This window comes from Haliotis cracherodii, unplaced genomic scaffold (genome assembly GCF_022045235.1).
Source record: "Haliotis cracherodii isolate W230 unplaced genomic scaffold, xgHalCrac1.p SCAF_6, whole genome shotgun sequence".
Lineage (NCBI taxonomy): Eukaryota > Metazoa > Mollusca > Gastropoda > Lepetellida > Haliotidae > Haliotis > Haliotis cracherodii.
The window spans coordinates 25,076,661-25,097,845 of record NW_027266319.1 but is presented as its reverse complement, the minus strand read 5'-3'; the positions used below and the strand labels follow the sequence as shown (position 1 = coordinate 25,097,845).

General features: G+C 39.5%; 1 protein-coding gene across 6 annotated transcripts in view; it reads right to left on the bottom strand.

Moving 5' to 3' along the window:
• Nucleotides 1-21,185, bottom strand: part of LOC139445984 (atrial natriuretic peptide receptor 1-like) — a 498,295-nt gene that overhangs the window by 112,496 nt on the left and 364,614 nt on the right. Inside the window, exon 1 of one of the 6 annotated variants that reach the window (XM_071227239.1) lies at nt 135-1,080. The exons of the other annotated variants lie outside the window; for them this stretch is intronic. Coding sequence (XP_071083340.1) covers nt 135-840 — 706 coding nt within the window. The 5' untranslated portion in view covers nt 841-1,080. Of the gene's footprint in view, nt 1-134; nt 1,081-21,185 lie in introns of those variants that run through there. 6 annotated transcript variants of the gene reach the window in all.

Below are 21,185 nucleotides of genomic sequence, written 5' to 3'. Positions count from 1 at the left end.
CATGATTCATATTTAGTCAGGTGTGTGCGCTGAAATGTATTAACGGACCTAATTGTATCCATCACGGTGAACCTTGCTGTACGTGTATAAACAGACCATTACATTGTGTGAATTAGATTAAAAATGCATCTTACTTCGTGCGTTGTTCGACGCATCCACCAAAATATCTCTGTAATTGACCGGGGTTGTTTGGTCAAAATCCTTATGCCAAGGCTCTCCCCCGTGTATGTATTTCCATGCTAAAAAGATGGCCTCCATGGTGAAGAAACAGTTAGATTTCCCAATGTTTGGGTCGGTCTTAAAGCTGTGATAAAGCAGACCGACATGCTTCCAGCCAAACGTCGTGCAGAGATCAAGGAAGAATTCCCCAGCTTTGGCATATGACCCCATCATGCGGGTCAGCAATTTATATTTGGACTTGTTTTGGAAGGCGCTGACCAACGCACCTGCGGATATTACTGGGATACCCCACTTGAAGGAGAACCTGGCGATCGGAGCCACTGAGTAATCACAGCTCGGGCCAAAGAAAACATGGGCACTCTTTTCCACGTACATGTCTATAGCTGCTAAAGGCCCATACGTCTCCGAACAGTGTGAATCCTTGAACACAATAGATATGTTATGGGTCTTTAAAACGTTTGCATCTTTTTGAATAGTTTCTACGGCGTACTCTATGGCCGGTCTTGTCTTTGGGATCATCCATGGTAACCTCCCAGTGAAAGGGAGGATGACACCGATTTTAACTTCCATACACATGACTGATGTCGTGAAGAAAAGAGACATACATACATGATATATTATCCCGTTGGATCGCTCATGCAAAACATGCCTCGGAGACATTGCGATGATATCAGACTTGTTCACAACAAAATGTGATAAATCCACTGGGTGAGTTACAGGCGTGATTTGAAGGACGACGGCATTGTAAATTATACTTGCGAACACTAAGAGAAAGTTGACTTGACACAGTTAGACAATTTCCTTTCTCGAATGCACAGATCCTTGACGTAAATCCTCTATGTATGCTGGTGTTACATCCATACAAACGGGATCCATCGTCAGTGAAATGACTTGTGCTATTTCCAAGCTGATGATATGTATCAATAGTACTAGCAGACGACAAGGGAAACTCGCGCGCTGTTAACCCCACGTGCAGCGCGCGTTGACCAATCAACGCAACGATAACAACTGTTCCTCGGAAAATGATCGACAAGGAAAGCCAATGGAAAGTCTACAGTTCGACCTTAGAAGCAGGAGCCGTTTAGAGCAGGAGGGCGAGATTGTACGACTACAGCGACCGCACAGCATGAATTCATATTGAGGCTAAATGTCTGTGTACACACAGAGTAAGAGGGTAGTCAATTTAGGATAACGTGTAATAAACCTACCGTTATTCGTCCGTCTTAATTTCAGTTTCAAAGACCGTGCATCTGTAAGGCAATATGCCAGCATCTTTAACTTGAGCGTGCGTTAAATCAGGAAGTCTTTGACATAAATAACAGTCTCTTTATACGCCTACTCCGGGCAGTATTTAAACGCTAAATCTGTCATTAAATTGCACACTTCTAAAGCGTAAATGCCGAACAGGCAACATGTAGATGTTTGTGCTGAATGCATTAAACCTTTCGTTTCATACAGTAAGCGTGAATATCTTATTCATATCGCTAATCACATCTCAGGCAAAAGAAATGAGCGTACACGTGTTGTACATACAATTCCAATTAAATAGGGATTACAGTAACCACGACAATAGACGTACACGGATACATGTACTAAATAAATCAAACAAATTTCGGTGTCTAAATCCTCAGCCACGAGATCAATATTACCACGAGCCAGGTGTCAAGTCATTCTGTAGTTGGAGTTTGGGCAAATTTTCAGTGTCAAATAAATCGATCCACTTGTGATTGATTTGTAGGTAAACATAGGATATACTGACCTCCAACGTACACATGAGGGTGTTGGAACTAAATATATTGATACATTGTGATTGAGGATTAACATGCTGGGTCAAAGCTTGGATTTTTCGAACACCATGTTGACAAACAAAATCGATAGGTAATATGTACCAAGACTGCATAAGTGGTTTGGGTTAACATTCCACGGCGGCAAATACTTCTTTTCCTATGTTCTTTGTTGTCTATCACCTGTGTAAAATATTTTCTCCTGTGGAATATGTTGTTACCAAAAATATATTCTATTTAACTACATTTATGGATGCATGAAATATAATATACCTTAACACATTTGAGGTATTATGGACAAAATGTGTGCTGTAAGTGTTTTTTAAAACATCATTCAAAATCACTTAATATTGGAACACGTGGTTAGGCATCTAAGGTTTCCGTATTGATTTGAGTTATCATGTCAAAAACTGAGATATAATAAAAGGAATCTGTGTATAATAAAATAGAGTGAGTGAGTATGGTTTTACGCCGCTTTAAGCAATATTCCAGCAATATCACGGCAGGGGGCTTAACACATTGTACCCGTGTCGGGAATCGAACCCGGGTCTTCGAGCGAGCGAACGAGCGAACGCTTTAACCACTAGGCTACCCGACCACCCCTGTAAAATAGAGAACTGAGACAGTTCAGAGTTTTTGTCATTATATTACACAAACATGTAATATTTCACTTATAACCTTGTGGCCAGCACAACCTGGCGATATAAATATTTCATTATTTCATCAAGGTGGAGTTTTGTGTTCCGTTCAGTCGTAATTGTAATCAGAAACAATTATAGCAATTATAACGGATGGGAGTAGAGACACATCAATGATATGTGATCTAAGCGTATTCTTGATACGTAGTAAATACGCAGTTGCCAAAATATTCTTGTGTATGAAGATTACTGGCCTGTAACCATTACCTTTAACATTAAAAGATAACATTTAATAAATGTTGCACAAGTAGCATGGGCGCTCAGGGATATTTAGGAGGCATGAGGGGCCCAGTCGTCTCAGGCGCAGCTATTCGCTCTTCAGATTTGATTCCTTGAGGCGTGGGTTCGAATGCTCGATTTTATTTGATTAATATATTTGGTAGCATCAAGGCAAGCTCGTGGGTTTCACCAAAGTATTACTCGTCCAAGATCTGCATCACTTCGTGATTTCCTACAATCCGATATGATGTAAGGGAAAAGCTATGCAAAGCGGCGTTAAACCAAACTCACGCATGCATGTATATGAATTATGACCGAGATGGCCTACATTTCCGATGAACGACACAATATTCGAGATAAACGATACGATAGCTTGGTTACTGATCCGTTTACTAACGTTCTCAAATTAACAGAAACATTATGTTTCTTAATAGCTGCAAGAGATCAAAGGCGCATGATATCATTCTTGTCACTGGTATCCGATGCAATTCCCTTTTTGACTTATATAGCTGTGCTAAGAATAATATCCGATGCAATTCCCTATTTTGACTTTTTACCACATGTCTTTTATCAGTGAACTTGACTTGCCTTTGCATGTGTTTGTGACGGATAGCACTGGTGGGCACCTGCTTCATCTCTTTTTGTATAGTGATTCATGAACACAAGCTCATGAGATACAGTCGACTCTGCTGTTTGCAGTGATTTCTTATCAATATTGAAATGGTTTTGTCGCTTTTATCATCATATATTCTGATTACAACGAAAATACCACCAAGTATCATCAGGAATTAGAGGTCAGTGACGATCTGCGATAAACCGATATACATCAACCAAGATATGCCCATTAACAGTCATCCCTCTGGACAAATAGACAGAGGTCGACCAACATGATGAAAATAAGAATACCTATCACATCACAAATATCACCTATCGGTCTTTGTAACAGCATAATGCCCCCCATATTGGCAAATCTATGAATCATACCCACATTGCCAAAGGGACAATGCCATTTATTGAGATTAATATGAAGAGTTATTTCTACATTCTAACAGATGGCTTATTTGAAGACGACCGAAGATGATATTGTCTGTTCATTGGACATGATATTCGATGATGGTAATGTTGTAATCTAATTATCTCAAGGGATTGCGGTCTTTATTGGATGGCGCTGTAAGACATGTATGAGGCAGTTATGAAATAAAGATACAAATTTAAACGTTTGGAGGGTTGCATAAATAGCACGATATTTGTGCAACGTGTGTTATTCTATCACTTTGCTATACATGATAGGATGCATGACTAGCATGTTGATAATGTGTCTGCAGTAGAGAAGTGATCGCTGACCGCATGAACAGAACGTCCATCATATCCGTGGTTCGATATTACACAAATACAAGCAGCTCGGATGCTGACATTCTTGAAATATGGTTTGGCACACACAAACACACACACACTCACACACACACACATACACACACACACACACACACACACACACACACACACACACACACGCAACATACATACAGACTAATTTACTATAGTGACAAAGAAACGATTCTACCTGTCTACAGCAATCTGATATATACATGTTCAGTATCTTTCTAAATAGGTCTACATGTAAATGGACCTAACCTATTCCGATATATTGTAAATGATCAATGTAACAGCCGTAATGGGCGGCTGAATATACAAACATAATGGGAAAATTATTCCCGGGACACTGAGATGAACCATAATCAAAGTATATTTATCTAAAAGTATTACTACGATTCTTTCTCTGCTCTAGGCCATGACCAAACACAACTACACGATGAGCAAATAGCATAAGAATGGTTAATAATCTTGCAGCTGACGTTTTATGATAACAATATGACCACAAACAATGAAAAATGAGGGAATTTGCAAGACTGTTTGCACAGTAGTGGACAATTGATGAGCAGTAAAACCATTCGTAAAAGCAAAGTTGGTCAATCTCTTCTCGAATGGCTAGCCTTTAGAAACAGTAGTACGATACCATCCTAATCTACATGATATCGTGTCATGTCGATTACTTAGGACAAGCATTGACGTAAACAGTAATGGTACGTCAGCTGGATTTAACCTTCTAACGTTTAGGATTAAAAGGATTATGTGGCTACTTTCGGGGCGATGGTGTGGGGGCCACAAGTCCTTATGTCATGAAACAAAGAATCCGCAACCATTTGCAAAAGAGCCAAACTGTTGCAGCGATTAATGAAATCTGTTTCATACATTGCTATTAACACGTAAAACGGGCGTTGCAGTTTGTATCAAAATTACGGTCTTTTATCTGAGGAAGTGTGTAATAAACAGATAGGGTCGTATGAGAGAATTATTTGTGATCATCATACTCAGAAGTCTGTTTCGCAGATTCTTCGCACCTAGTAACCCATTTCTTCAAAGACACTGTGCAAATTAATTAGACAGATTTCACATTTGATATACTTTGCCATGTTTACATTTGTAAGTGTATCGGGATAACATACAGACATAGGATGAACTCAGGTATAAATGTGCAGTGTTATACTCGAGATGGTGCTACTAGGTGCATCCTGCACATACAGAAACACATTCTCTGACATTATAGCGTGGGAGTCCGGTAAAAAATCACAGCATGGCAACATGATATGGGAGTACAAAGGTGACGTAGGTCGAAGATGTTATCCACTTTGGCGAAACAAGAGCAAAGGTACGGCACTTACATACCATAGATCATAACAGTGGCAAATCAGGGATTCGAACTCAGGATCCTCGGATCCTCGGATCCTGACACGGCTAAGTGGCAAAACTCTTCTCATTTAATTTCAGAGTCATATCAACTGGGTCCCCCTTCACATTTAAGATGGTGAGTGAGTCGTGGTTGCAGCTTGTTTCAACGGTATTTAAGTTACACCACATCGTATCAACTTGTGGTGAAGAAGCATTAGACATGTACCAAGCTGGTGAAGAACCACTGGACATTTAGCACGCAGGTGAAGAACCATTGGATAGTTACCAAGCTGGTGAAGGAGCATTGGACAGTTACCACGCTGGTGAAGGAGGATTGGACATTTACCAAGCTGGTGAAGAACCATTGGACATTTACCAAACTGGTGAAGAAGCATTGGACATTTACCAAGCTGGTGAAGAAGCACTGGACATTTAACACGCTGGTGAAGAAGCACTGGACATTTAGCACGCTGGTGAAGAAGCATTGGACATGTACCAAGCTGGCGTAGAAGCACTGGACATTTAGCATGCCGGTGTAGAAGAATTGGACATTTAGTACGCTGGTGAAGAAGCATTAGATGTGTACCATGCTGGTGAAGAAGCGTTGGACATTTATCGCGCTGGTGAAGAAGCATTGGACAGCTTCCACGCTGGTGTAGAAGTATTGGACATGTAGCACGCTAGTGAAGAAGCATTGGACATTTACCAACAGGTGAAGAAGCATTGGACATTTAGCACGCTGGTGAAGAAGCATTAGATGTGTACCACGCTGGTGCAGACGCACTGGACATTTACCAAGCTGGTGAAGAAGCATTGGACATTTACCAAGCTGGTGAAGAAGCATTTGACATTTACCAAGCTGGTGAAGAAGCATTGGACAGTTGCCACGCTGATTAAGAAGTAATGGACATTTAGCACGCTGGTGAAACCAAAGGCAACGATGTTGTCCAACAAGGGTCATACAAGAAAGGAATCTGAACCACGATCGGCGGTACATATATAGTATATAACATGAAGACAAGAGATTTCAGATACATTACGATGGTATGACATGTCATGACCCAGACTGTTGAAACAAACAAAAACGATGGAGAATGCACAGTGGACTCTACCATCTTGGTCATTAAAGGTACACACGCTGAATCAAAGCTAAGGTCAAATTGACCGTGCTTTGAAAGATGCTATTTCGCTTCTCATTCTGAACACTCAGACTCAGAGTATCAAAGCTTTTAAAACTCGGGAGAATTAGAGACGGCGATCCAAGTGACTACGCTATGTATACTTGCCACCAGCATGGCGACTCAATCCTCTGTGACAAAGCCCTTGTATGTACACCTTTGGCATATGTCAATGTCAAATATCACTTTTCATCCTTCACTCTTTTTTTTGTTAATGTTCTTACGATACAGTAAAACCTGGAGAAGGGTATTTGAAGATTATACTGTTTCAGATCCATACTAAAGGACTGTTTTCAGGACATTTTGCCAAAATGAAAGGAAATGCCATATGAAGTTTACTTAGAAAACAATATGTGAAATGCTGGACTGCCTCTTTGATAACATTTATACAAACGTTTGGGATAAGAAAAATAGCCAATTTCATCAGTCCGCTGATTTACTAATCTGAACTTGAAATATAGGAGACCAGGGGGACTACCTCGCCTGCTTCATATTTAGATATATGCATAAAGATTCAGAGTGACAAAACGACTCCACACGACTTTCCCTTTATGTCGAGCAATATTCTGAGGTACAATCGAGCATGCACTTTCTACCAAGGTATGTAAAGAAATACGAAACAACTTAATCAACTGTTTAAATCAAGCAATAAGAAGTATGTGACAAACACCAGCGTGGTAACTTCACCATCGTTCCGAAATACCGCGTTCGAGACGGAAAACGTAAAGGTTATTGGAACGAAATCAATGCACTGACGTTAGGTGCATTTACACTTAACTCCTGTACATCAACATGTGGAGTATGAGTGAAATCTACACGTCACAACTATAACATGTATATCAGTGCCTGCATGGAGAATTCTAAGGACATACTAGACTAATATAATACCAAAGTGCAACTAAAATAAACCCTACATGTCATTTATCCTTATGAATGATAATTCGTCACTGGTCCATAAGTAATACTCCATGTACCGATCTAACCTCGCCTTTGATATACCTCTCCGCCAAATTAGGTGTCTGAAAAACTTTCATTTTTTAATCCAATACGGATGAATGTGTAAGCCCTTTCAATTCAAACCAATCGAATGTAAAACAATTATTTTCTTCCGCGACGAGGAGCTGTGATACTCGCAAGTGCAACACACAATTGAACATTGGTGACATATAAATTTTCCTCCCCAAGTGGTCTGTTGAGCGACTCGCCAATAACTATCACATAAAGTGTTGTAGATTGCAGGCAGCTGTGTGGTGTTAAACAAGGTGTCAAGCGTTTGGCCGTTGTATATTACAACCGAATTCATGTATGTAACAATCAATAATCTTTATGATCTCTGTGTAAACAATTGCAGCCTGTACAAATGCATTGTATTTACTCGACAAAACCCTGTGAAACATGGATGTGTCATATCATTCATAAATGTAGGTCGAGGACTTGTAGTACCAGTTCACCAGACGTTTCTTTTTTCGAAGTATGTTACCTGCAAACTATTGAATACGTATGCAGGTATACTGACTCAAGAGACCACATGAAAGGTAGAAGGATTATCATTAACCAGAACATCCTTAGGCCTTGGGTTTTATCATTCATGACAGTCGACGTATTTAGTTAGTAGGGAATTTATTAATTATAGTATAGTGCCCAATCATGTATAATTCCATTACAGTCAAAACGAATATTAAGGAAATGCAGAAACCATATGCCAGAATGGCGTCGTCAACAACAGCGTTTAAGAGCTCTAACATCTTTATCGGGAAAGTCGAGATCACCTTGGGCATATAAAGATGGCTTCTTATTTGGTTCTGTCTCCAAATTCCATCTCACAGTTAGTATTTAAACACGAACGGGAAGCCGAAAGGCGGACAGATGGATATTCTTAATATGCAGTGTTAAAAATATACATTCTGAAGGTCATATTTGGTCCCTCAGCAACCACCAAGAAATACATCCATAAAGCCATGGTCATTATTTTGTAACACTGTTTGATGAGAAAAGAAAGAGCCATCCAACTTGTAATCGATTCTGCAAATGCTCACGCGGGATTTAAGAGTTTAGTTTTTTTTATCAAAAGTCAACATATTGAACAACATATTGAACACTCACTGTCGTGAGTTGGTTCGCAGTTACAGGATCGAGTTAGTTAGGAGTATAAGCAATTTGTAACTTATGTGACATGACAGATGACAGAATATATTGATCCTTGTACTGTGTGTGGATATCTTCCCAAGGTAAGGAGTTAACTGACTGTAAAGGTCTAGTTTCCACCCTTCACGAACTGGACTGGAAGTTCGTGGTTCGATCATGTCGTCACTAGTGGCTATTGCGAGTTATGCCCTTTCTATGTACCTCAGACAGACCAATCAGATTCCGACTCTCATATAACTTGTATTTGTTTCAAACAAAATGGCGGCCCCCAATCCTTATGATCTGATCGATAATCAAGATCTGTATTGTAACAGAACGGGTCTTACATCACTTGGGTATCTTGATTAAAACATGAAAAGAACATATTTGTCGACGCCCAGTTGACGGTACACATGCTCTGCAAATCCTGCAATCTGCAATCGACCGAAATCTGCACGGCAGTCGCCACGTTGTGTACGAACCGGGTGTCGATTTTGACGTGCACGTTTGATAGACAATGCACACACTCGTTAGTCCAGCAAATATACAACTCCATAGTTCCAACCAAGTTCATCGTGTGTGTGTGTGTGTGTGTGTGCGTGCGCGTGCGTGCGTGCGTGCGTGTGTGTGTGTGTCGGGGGGGGGGGGGGGGGGGGGTTACTGGGGTTTTATAGCCAGTTAACTCCTTGCCTAGAGATGATTGTGTGTGGATTACATTCGATTGTTGCAGTGATTGATATTCTGAGCAACGAGCCACGCCGCTTTGGTACGATGACAGGCTATCAACCAAGTCACCGCGTTGACCATCCGACCCATTAAGTCCACTCTTTCGACAAGCATAGTTTACTGGGAACTTATTATGACCTGAAAGAGCCACGTGGCGAATAGCATAAGACTGTACTATTGTGCATAAAATAACTTTTGGTACTAAATCAGATAAAATCAGACTGTGTCTGTCAAATGAGAAAAACTGAACCGGTGTTGTTACATATTCAGTTGGAACAGTAAATTATACCCCAAACGACAATGGAAGTTGTTGACTCAACAACACACTCCAGAAGGAAACAGCTTTTCGGTGCGTGCTGTAAATTGTCAGGCTCACGTCGACAGCTTTCTTTATCTTGTTGATACCCATCGGCTTCTTCAGCTATTTAACACATGGGCTATCCAATTAAAACCTTCATTATGCCTGGATACGCTTGGTATGTTTCCTCATGGTGTCATTTTTTCTGGTATTTACCTGCATCGTGTTTCGAAACATATCCGGGGAATCTTATCGTTAAGCATATATAATCAGCTCTTCTTAAAATAAACAGTACCAAATTGAGAGGTGATTACTTGCAGTTTTGAACTTCATGTATTACGTGTATCCCAATCTACTTTGAAGTGTTTGTATACATGCGTTGACGTTTGAAGTTTTCTTCACGAGGAAAAAAAAATATATGATGTAATATTGATTACTTGGCTATCCCATCAGCAACACCTAGCTTTTTCAATGTATCAACCACTTTTCCATATGTTTTTTTTTTCAATTTGGATGAAATGAAATGGGTAGTCCAGCTGTTAATGCCATCGCTCGTCAAAACGAAACTCCGGGTTCAATTCCCCGCATAAGTGAACCCAGCTCCTGCTTTCTCCCACCATGATTTTGTTTGAATATTTCAAGAGGTACAATTAACCCAAACTCACACATTACAGAAAAAATGATAATTTCCAAAGAATGTATTGATTGGAATACCAGTGTGATCAACAATAACATACCCGAATTACGCTAATTGTCAAGAAAAGATCAGGTCTTATCAATGATAAAATCCGATATTATATATTCACACCACAGTCTGTCATCTGAGACCACATTTAATCAACCGCTTTTTAATTAATCATTTCTCTTAAACTCCCTCAATTTGTATCAGATTCCATTAATACCCACAATAGGTGCTTGCGATCAGGAAGACCTACATGACAATTCCAAACTAATATCCGTTTCATGGTCCTCCAAATGATCAGGAGGCTTACCTTAGGGCCCATTACCATATACCGAGGCTAACAGTCGACAAATAGTTACATGTTAAAATAGCACACTTGATAAATTCAACGATAACTGTGGCCCGTAAGTCTATAGCCAACACGCATTTGCTTAGGGCAAGGACTTATTAAATTTTGGAACCATCATGAAAGAAGGAGAAATATGAACGACACGCGTAGGATCTGTTATCTCTGTATAAATATCATCAGGCACTTGGAGAGTTGGACCTGGAGGATTAATCACATCCATGTCATCCAGTAACAATATTAATGTTATCTGTATGGAATTATTAATGTCTGTGGGCAGTATTTGTACATTAGAGACTCTGTTATGTAAATATACAGTTGGACCAAGCTACGAGAGCAGATTTGGTTGCTACCATGTTGTGACCATCTTGAGTTAATAGAGCATATGTTGCTGAATACTTTGTCATCTTAATGCTTTTGAGTGATGTTTATTTTCATATTTCTTTCCAACATGATATACGCATTATAGAAATATGTCCTCCAACCAAAATAAAAATCAACTTGAATGTGTCAGTTATAGCATTTCAGCTTGATGGCGGTGTTAATGTCAACTCACTGTCTCATTTACCCAACCGCTCGGTCACCCACCCACAAGCCCGTCCGCTGACTGACTGACTGACTGACTGACTGACTCGCCCACTCACTCACCCATTGTATTTGTAGAAAAGGGTCACAACCTGCGATGTCACAAAACCTTTCTAAACACAGAAACCTGTACCTGTATTGTATTCGGTCAACCCCGACTGCCTGTTGTCGTTATAAACCTAAGACTAAGTAAACATATTCTTAGACAAAACATCTTATTTACACAAATAGTTCATACGAATGTCAGCCAACAAGGTGTCAACAAGGGAGCCCGATTTAACAATAAATATATTTACATCTGCTTTATCTGTTGTGCTTGGGTATACATGTACATGAATCTAGGAATTCATCGACTTAACTCTTAAATTACGGGGGAGGTCGGGTAGCCTAGTGTTTATATCGTTCGCTCGTCACGCAGAATACCCAGGTTCGATTCCCGACATGGGTACAATGTGTGAAGCCCATTTCTGGTGTCCCCCGTCGTGATATTGCTGGAATATTGCTAAAAGCGGCGTAAAACCATACCCACTCACTCACTTAAATAAACATGCACTTTAATTTAAAAATGTGTACTATAATTAGGTTATTATTATTAAGCTCACCTGCTTCAAGTTATCAGAAATATCTGCGCCTCGTATTATGTAACCAGAATTAGTTACATTGCGCGAGGGTTTTTGAACGCCTTTCTTTCTTGTTATTTTACATAAAGACGTACGCGCGTTGATTGACCCCGTCACAAAGGAATGTACATGTATGTAAGCAAAGGATTGACTCGTAACCACATGTTATATCACGTACGTGTAGGGTCGACGTCTTTCAAAGATTGGTCATCGGTATCCCTTAATGTTTATTATTATCAAGTTTGCATTAGCATCCCGGCACAAACATATTACAAATATCTGCTAATATGATTTACCAGATATTGACACACTTGCCTCTGGCAAGAACGTTATCCAATGCCGCGGAGATAATGGTAACTTCATCTGGTATTTTTTTTGCCACTGTTTGGGGATTTACTGTTCGTTTTTAAAACGATATCTTGGTTATAATGTTACATCTTTATACGAGTTCATTTGGTTCACTTCTAAACTAGAGACGTTTTTACTGAACTTAATGTTTCCAGTGAAAGAGTTAATGGGTTCAAGGCGTACTCCGAACTGTTTCCTGACCCCGCGGTGACTTATCACACGAGTGCCTGATAGGTTCTATACCTGATAACAACCAGGCGAGGACGTGTTCACACATTGTACAAGAGTAATATGTACAGAGCATGATTTTGTTCCCCTGAATGTCTCAATCAGGTTACGATTAATTTAATGTTCACAACATCTTTTGGACTTTCAAGTTTTCATAATCTAGTGTTTTGATACAATTTCGCACACACATTTCTCTCCCTCTCTGTGTCTCTCTCTGTCTCTCTGTCTCTCTCTCTCTCTCTCTGTCTCTCTCTCTCTCAATCACTCCCGCACGCCCTCTCTATGCCGAACATGTACAACACTCACCGGGTGCTGATCAAACCCATATCATTGAATGACACACATACCTGTTATCATATCAAATGTCAGCGTTCCTTTGATAGACAGAACACAAAAACCAGACAGGCCTAATAAATGAGGCAGTGGTGTAAACACACACATATATAACCTATATGTACATAGACCTACAGGTCGCACTCCCCCGCGCGTCACAGAACAATTAATGACACAGTGTAACAGAGGAGGTCTTCGATTGCTCAGCTCATTTGAAACACAGAGGTGTCACCACCAATTTGTGTCTTAATAAATATTGCATGTCTCTATTTTCGTCAGCAGCAAGTAAGAGTTGGTTAAAGGTGCGTGTTTTTGCTCCCTTTATTCGTCACGTAGTGTGATGCTTTAGTTAGCTACATGTATAGGGTTTCATCCTCCTTCTAAATAAAAACTGTTGGATACATGTACACACACTTACACGCACACGTACTCACACACATACGCGCACGCACACAAATGCATACAAACAAAATACAAACACACCAATACGTACATGTATGAATACACACACACACGCACCTAAATACACACAGACCTTAATACACACACACACACCTACGCCACACACATACACACACAGACACACATACAGACACACACACATATACATACATGCATTGCTCAAGATTCGTAGTTTTTTCACAATGGTAATGGACCAAACGATTCCGTCCGTATTATCGAGGTTCACTGTATGTAATACGTACATTGTGGGTGTATAACAAATACAGATTGTGATATCACATACTACACATGAGTAAGTCTCAATTTCAACTTGAAGGCATAAAAATGAGTTTTTCGCCATCAGCATTTTCTGCAGTCCATGATGCCTGCTAAATTCTTATTTTAATCGTATTTCTTAAAGCTGACGTTGAAATAACTGTAGCGGTTCCCGGAGGGAATTCACCAGCATGGAGTCTGTGTCAACCTTCCATATCGATTTTATACTGCACTGCTATTCATGCTATGGGGAAGTCATCGAGCAACGTCCAAAGGTTTGCCGCCTTAACGTAGCACGTGACAAATGCGTAACGATGGAATTCCTTTTTAGCAGAGATTCTTTACGGAAAGAGATGAGTCGGCTCTATTTTCTTCATAGACATTAGTGTATTTCTACCAGTTAGGGCTCCAGGCTAGAGGAGTATTGTTTTACTCCGCTGATTGCAATATTCCAGCAATATCACAACGGGAGACCCCAGAAATAGGCTTCACACATGCACATTGTACCCATGTGGGCAATCGAAATAAGAATTTGGCGTTAAACTCCCGAGCGCCAAAAACTAGCATGATGGTGAAGGCCTCATTTTGAATTTAAGCATAGCTTGGAATATACACTCCATGACTATCTTTAAACAAAGGCTAGGGTTTGTGCCACTCACATGAAAGGTGTCTCATTAATCTGGAAACAAACAACAGATCAATATATGAATCATAACACATATACATAATGTATATATAAAATACATTTATAGCAAGTGTCTACTGTTAATACAATGCAGACATTTATATCCTGTAATGCCATCACATATGTTATCAATGAAAGAAATAAAAAAACTCTTTACTAATGATATACACCGTGAAATAGTAATTCTGACGTAATTCTCACAGGTTTCTATTTGGTTTCACCGTTCATAATGTGCATATCGACGCGTTCTTTTTCAATGACAATCAAATAAGAAATAATACCGAGTGGTTTGTTTGTCGATGCCAATCTTTTATAAAAAAAATATATATTATTTAATTTCTCTCTTTCTTACGTCCTATGTGGTATCTATTACATCTGGTGTAAATGTGCATTCAAATAATGTGAGTGACGCGTGTTTTGTCAGGAGACAGAAATTCAGACACGTTGCGTTAAGCCAAAATGAAATTATTATAGCATTGCTGGAGGCTTGAAAATATGGACGAGATAAATTACAGATACAGAATGAAATAGCTCTGTAATCCGCTTCTGATTAGCGAACAACTTCTTGACGCATACAAGGCCAATTTACGTCAGTGTTCGATCCTTCATGAAATCAACATGTATTGCCTATGTTCTTCCCGGCAATCAGAAGCACTCAGGGTAAAAGAGTCAATACTTTATTTACGGTAGAGTACGGAGAACTAGGTCCTGTCAACATGCATTATGTTCCGAAGATGTAGGAAGGGAACGTAATCCTTTTAACACAATGGTAAGAGTGAACTGATGTACGTTTCTGCTCTTTAAGTGGGCAATAAGACGTGGACAATGAAACAGACATGAAATTGACAGTCAAGGACTGCTGTTTGCTAAACGTCAGACATGTTTTTGTGTAATGTGGGGGCGAGGTAAAAATGTTAAATGGCCAGTGAGTATAATTTAACTTTCCGTTGAACCTTGTCACATATATTAAAGACTATGTTTGCTCGTTCAGTTTGCCTAATAAGAGAAATTGAAATGTCATCGGAGATATAATGAACTTGTGAATGTCATTGAAAGGAAAGTGACATTTTCAGTAGTTACGTTTTTTTGTTTCAATTATTATGCTGATGCATGACTGGGATTGACGTGAGTTCTGTGCCAGGATGTTCATAAATGAACTGTTGCAAACTATTGTTCTTCAAACAAAGGACCGCCTCCGTGGTCTGGAGGTAGAGCGTCCGCCCGGAGGGCGAAAGTTCCGGTGTTCGATCTCCGGCCGCGTCTTACCAAAAGACGTTATAAAATGGTACTTGTCTGGCGCTCGGCATTATGGGGGTAAAACAAGGAATGGTCGACTCTCGGAGTCAGTATACTGTGTCTGAGTGGGGTATTCATGTTAAACTGCGGTATGGTATCTCACTGGGCGAGCATTATTTGTCGGCATTAATCCGGACTAGTACAAGCAGACACACAGACACACACACAGACGGACAGACGGAGTCGACTCAACCATGGACATTGGGATGACATATGTCAGTGGGCTAGCACTATAAATCGGCCTCACCCCTTACAGTACAATCAGCCACACACACACACATACACACGCACGCACGCACGCACGCACGCACGCGCGCGCGTGCATCCGCGTCGCTATATAAGTGCAATAATCTTGGACGTGACGTTACACCCACCTTCACCTCACCTTCAAACAAAGGTTCAAGAGATTTCACAAGGATTGAAAGGAGTGGAATCCATGACAGAGCAACAAGCAATGTGACATTCACGCTACACGCACATACTACACACATTCATGCAATAATCACTTCATAATTTTCGAATTCCCTACATACCGTTTCATTATGTCCAACCCTGATCACCACCTGTTTAGTCTTAACTGCTTTCCGACCAACCACTGACTTGCTTCAAAAGTCAGAAAACAAAAAAATGTGTATAAAATTGAGATGTGCAGACAGGGTAATTTCTGAATTGAGAAGGTTTTCAAAGAACAAGTGTATGTGTTCCAAAATGTGATATGAAGACAAAGAAGTTTGGATCTGGATCTTAATATACCGGACGTAATGTATGTGTTGATATGTTATAGTTCAATTATACGATCAGGTGTATTTTGATCGTAAACCAACAAATGAAATATGCAAATTTGCAGAAAATGCCTTTACCAATAACATTCATTATCTCAATCCTTACACTATAAAATGACAAATTACTTTTCATGAAAGGTATCGTTCCATTAGCTGAAAATACTGTTCGAGGTAGATATGACAGATTTAAACAAATGTGTCTCCATTAGGTATTTTGTCTACCAGAAATAGCCTTGTATTCGATTTACCAATTTAATTTACAAGTCTCGTTGATTTGGATGATGAGAGGATACCAGCATTGTAGTGATTACAGAATACCTAATCAGAGGACAGGATATTTCCACATTTTCAATATGTGACATTACTTTGAAGATAACAGAAATCACGAATTCAAATTAGTAAGGAATTCGATCCAGGGTTCGCAACGAGTTCGTTTCAGCATGTCTTGAGTCGCAGTTTTTGAGTAACATCGTCAGATGCGAAGCATCAAGAACACTGCTCGGCACGTTCAATAAAAATATAAATAAGAAACGCAAAGCCTTAAGAGGAAAATCTTGTGGAAAGGATGAAGGACTGTCACTGAATATTTTCTCTTGACAGGAAAATTTCCTGTACGACTCCTGAAAAAGAATACTAATTTCAGTGAAACTCCTTCACACCAAGGACGTGTTCTGATTCCCTGTTCGACCATGCTGACCAAAGCAATTACCGTTATTGTTCCGATTTGTCGCGTCTAAGCTGTTAATTAACCAGCAAATCCACCAAACCCTCACAAGATCACAATGCACTAAGGATGGGACACATATGAATATATCAGTCAGTTCCCTAATCTCGTTAGAAGCCCCAATGCCACTGTCCTACATTTTCTACCTCAAAGGAAGTTTGAAAATTGATTGCTTATTTTGCCTCACATACGTCATAAACAATCATTTTACCATATCCGCAAACACCTGGTGTCAACACTGATTTTCAGTGATTCATTTATATATTTTTATAACTATTTTGCCTTCAACGACCAATGGAATTTATTTCGGCAGTCTGATTATACCCGGGAGTTGACATTTCATATTGACGTTATGCATCCAGCATGAAAACACGAAACACTGGTAACAAAAAGCGATATTCGAGAGTAAATTTATTTTGCGTTTATCTGCCATTGATCGGACAGAATAAAATGGTATATCTTATTCTTCTACAATATTCTAAATTCAACATTGGAACCAGGGGCCCGTTCCACAAAGCGTTCTTAGCGTTAAGGTGATCTCCCTTACAAAGGCATCGATAGTCGGAGAGCTAAGATCGCTTTCTGGAACGGGAACCCAGGTATATACCAATTCAGATGGTTGAAGATCATATGGTATGGAAGAGTAACCTTTACTTAATATCGCGAATTTGTCATTCATTTTTGTAGAGTATACAATATACTTGCCTTCTTGGTGTCCAAAACCACCAAACTTTAATTTTGCTGACGCATTTTTTTTTCAAAATGGAAACATTTGCATAACCACTGGAAGTTAATTACTTCGTTTATAAATTTGCACTGAATAATTAAGAATGCAAGATAGGCGATGTAATGTCTGATACTATTGGCCAACATATGGCAGAAATGAAAAAACATATTGTTTGTTTTTGCAACATAAATCGTTTTTCTTCTTTATTTGTTTTCACTCACTGCCAGAGGCATATTGCCAGGGTACATCATGTTATGTTTCGCGTTCCTGAACATACAATGTATGTTCTCCGTGTACTCGGTGAAAAAGAACGGACGATACCGAGTCTCATTATATACCAATATTCCACTTCCGTGATGGTCGAAAATAAATACGCAAGCCAACCAACCAGCATCACTCGCATGCTCATGGTAGCAATAACGACCTTCCTAGTGATATGACTAGGCTGCATGTGAATTATGTTTCAGAAACAACATCGTCAAGTCTAATTAGGTCCCTTGAAGTAGGAGGACTTCGTTTCAAATGATGTTGGTAATGTATGAGATACACACGTACAATGTAACAACAATACGTTGTATCTGTATTTCTCAGGGATTGTTGATAATCATATTTAAGTATACTGGGGCGAATGTATTACTTATTAAGGTATGAAGATTTACAGAAATATTCGGTCAAAAGAAAATATTAATAGATATTCATATAGTCATTTACAAGAACTGGACTAATGTAGATTTCTTGGTTAAAGGTCACTGTTGGTCCCTTAGCAACGCCATAAAACACAGTCATAAAACCGTGGTCATTCTTTTGTAACACAGTATGATGAGAACAGAAGAGACACATACCTTAAGCTTGTAATCGATACTACATATACTCTCTCTGAAATTCAAGTGTTTAGTTGGTCGTGGGTTTGATCACATTGACACGATCGAGCTTGTTAGGAATATAAGCAATTTGTAACATATGTAAATTGTATTACGGGTAACTCAGGAGAATGTATTGATCCTTCTTCTGGGTATGGGCCCGGGTTGCATAAGACTGTTGTTTGTTTGTTGTTTAACGCCATACTCAGCAATATCCCAGCAATATATAACGGTGGCCTGTTTATAATCGAGTCTGGACAGACAATCGTGTGATTGATATTTTGAGCAACAATCCAAACTTCGGGATACGGGCACGTGATAAACCCATTCACCGAGTGACCACCCGATTCATTTGGTCGCCAATGACAAGCCTAGGTGCTGGGGACCTTTTCTAACCTAACCCGGAATACCCACGGGGAACTGGACTAATGGTACTGGGACAGGTAGTGACATGGAGCCTGAGAGATAGTAATGGAGATACGAGGATAGAACTTCCAACAAAGTCAATAGCAAAGTCAATGCAGAAAGACAATGATCGCACGAGTTAACCTAAACCCAATCCGTTTTCATCTAACCCTTTACGGATATTATAATAATCAAGTATGCACATCGTATTTCTTAAACCTCTGAACGTGATATATCAGCTCTGGACTTTGATATTAGCTTTGATTTATTACCCTTTTGTATCTCCTCGACATTTGTGGAATCGCTGAACTGATATCCCCAATAACCATCAATCTCTATGTCACTGATGGCGAGGAGAATGTCGCATTCATTGACGAAACAAACAATGTGTCATATCAATTATGTCAAGTCAGGACAGTCGTCAATAATGTGTGATAGGATACATTACTGTCCTTTTATGAATTGAAATAAATTGACAAAAAAAATAAAAATATAACAGCCGATTGATTAATGCAAGGAAACGGTCGTTAGAAGTTAAGAAATATGGGTTCATATCTAAATTTGCTTGAGTAGTTAGATTCATGCATGTATACATTGACTATGACGTTGGATTACTTCCGAGTGCTTAGAGAAAGATATTTGCCTTCCGAACATGTACAGCTGCCATCGTGTGATGAGAACCTACATGTATAATATGTACGACAGAACATACCGATGATAGTCCAAATGTCACATACGTGTACAGACCTTTTTCCTGAGAATTCCAAAGTAGTATGTTTTAAATAAAAGAGACATACATCCTTTCATGCATGGAATATGGTGTAGGGTTACGACGAGCTGGTGCACGTTTCTCTACGTCAAGTGTTCGGTTGGAAATATGAGATATATGACAAATAATTGCTGTGAATAATACTCAGTAATTTCTAAAAATCTCGGTAATTTCTTGGGGAAATTCTTGACTTGAACTCGCCAGTGGTTTCTGTGTCTGGTGAGCGTAGACACCGGAAACCCTCCAGGTACGAAAAGGTGGGCAATTGCTCACCATTACTGACCAATTGGACGCCATCCTACCTGACGACCTCAGCTTCCGGCCAACTAATTTGAGCTGTGGCGGGGGACTATTGAGTCGTCCTCGGCAGGGTCCCGCCATTAAGTATTAGCATGGGATGGAGGAACAGCTAGTGAGGACATTGTTGGGCGGCTATCGGTATGAATAACTAGATATGACATTGTATGCCCCAGTTGGAATCCCGCGAGTGACGCCGCAAATTGATATAAATGAAGTAGAAAAACGCCATTTGAAACAGAGTTTAAAAAAAGATAAGTCAAACAAATCGGATCGAAACGACTATACATGAACACTATACTTTTCCACGCAGATATAGAATGCAGCAAATGGAGCGTAAAGTATTGTTAATAGTTTTTGTTAAAAGGTACCAAGGGAAGCCTTTTGAATTGACTTGAGTTATTCGATAGGAAGCGATTTTCAACATACAGTAAAGTATGGTTATAACGAACTCAAAGGGACTACTATTTTTAGTTCGTTATAACCGTAGTTCGTTAGAAGCATATATACAGCATAACTACAGCAAATAGTCGGGACTAAAAAGTGTGTTCGTTTTAACCGTAGTTTACTGTAATTTTATTGTAGAATTTAGAACAAATGCTTTATTTCGAGAGATCCATCTGCGAGACTATATTGTTCTAAATTGAATTATGTCAATGAGAATTATTTAAATAATACATTAGGGCTGCTAACCTTTTTATTATTACACGTGGATTTGTGGAATTGTCAACATCCAATTATAAAGTAGACACCACATATTAATGAAACCGTTCATAAAAGCAGCATGATGTGTCGGCGTGGGGTAACAATGTTGGCATTCCCTCAATTCTTGACGTCAAGAAAC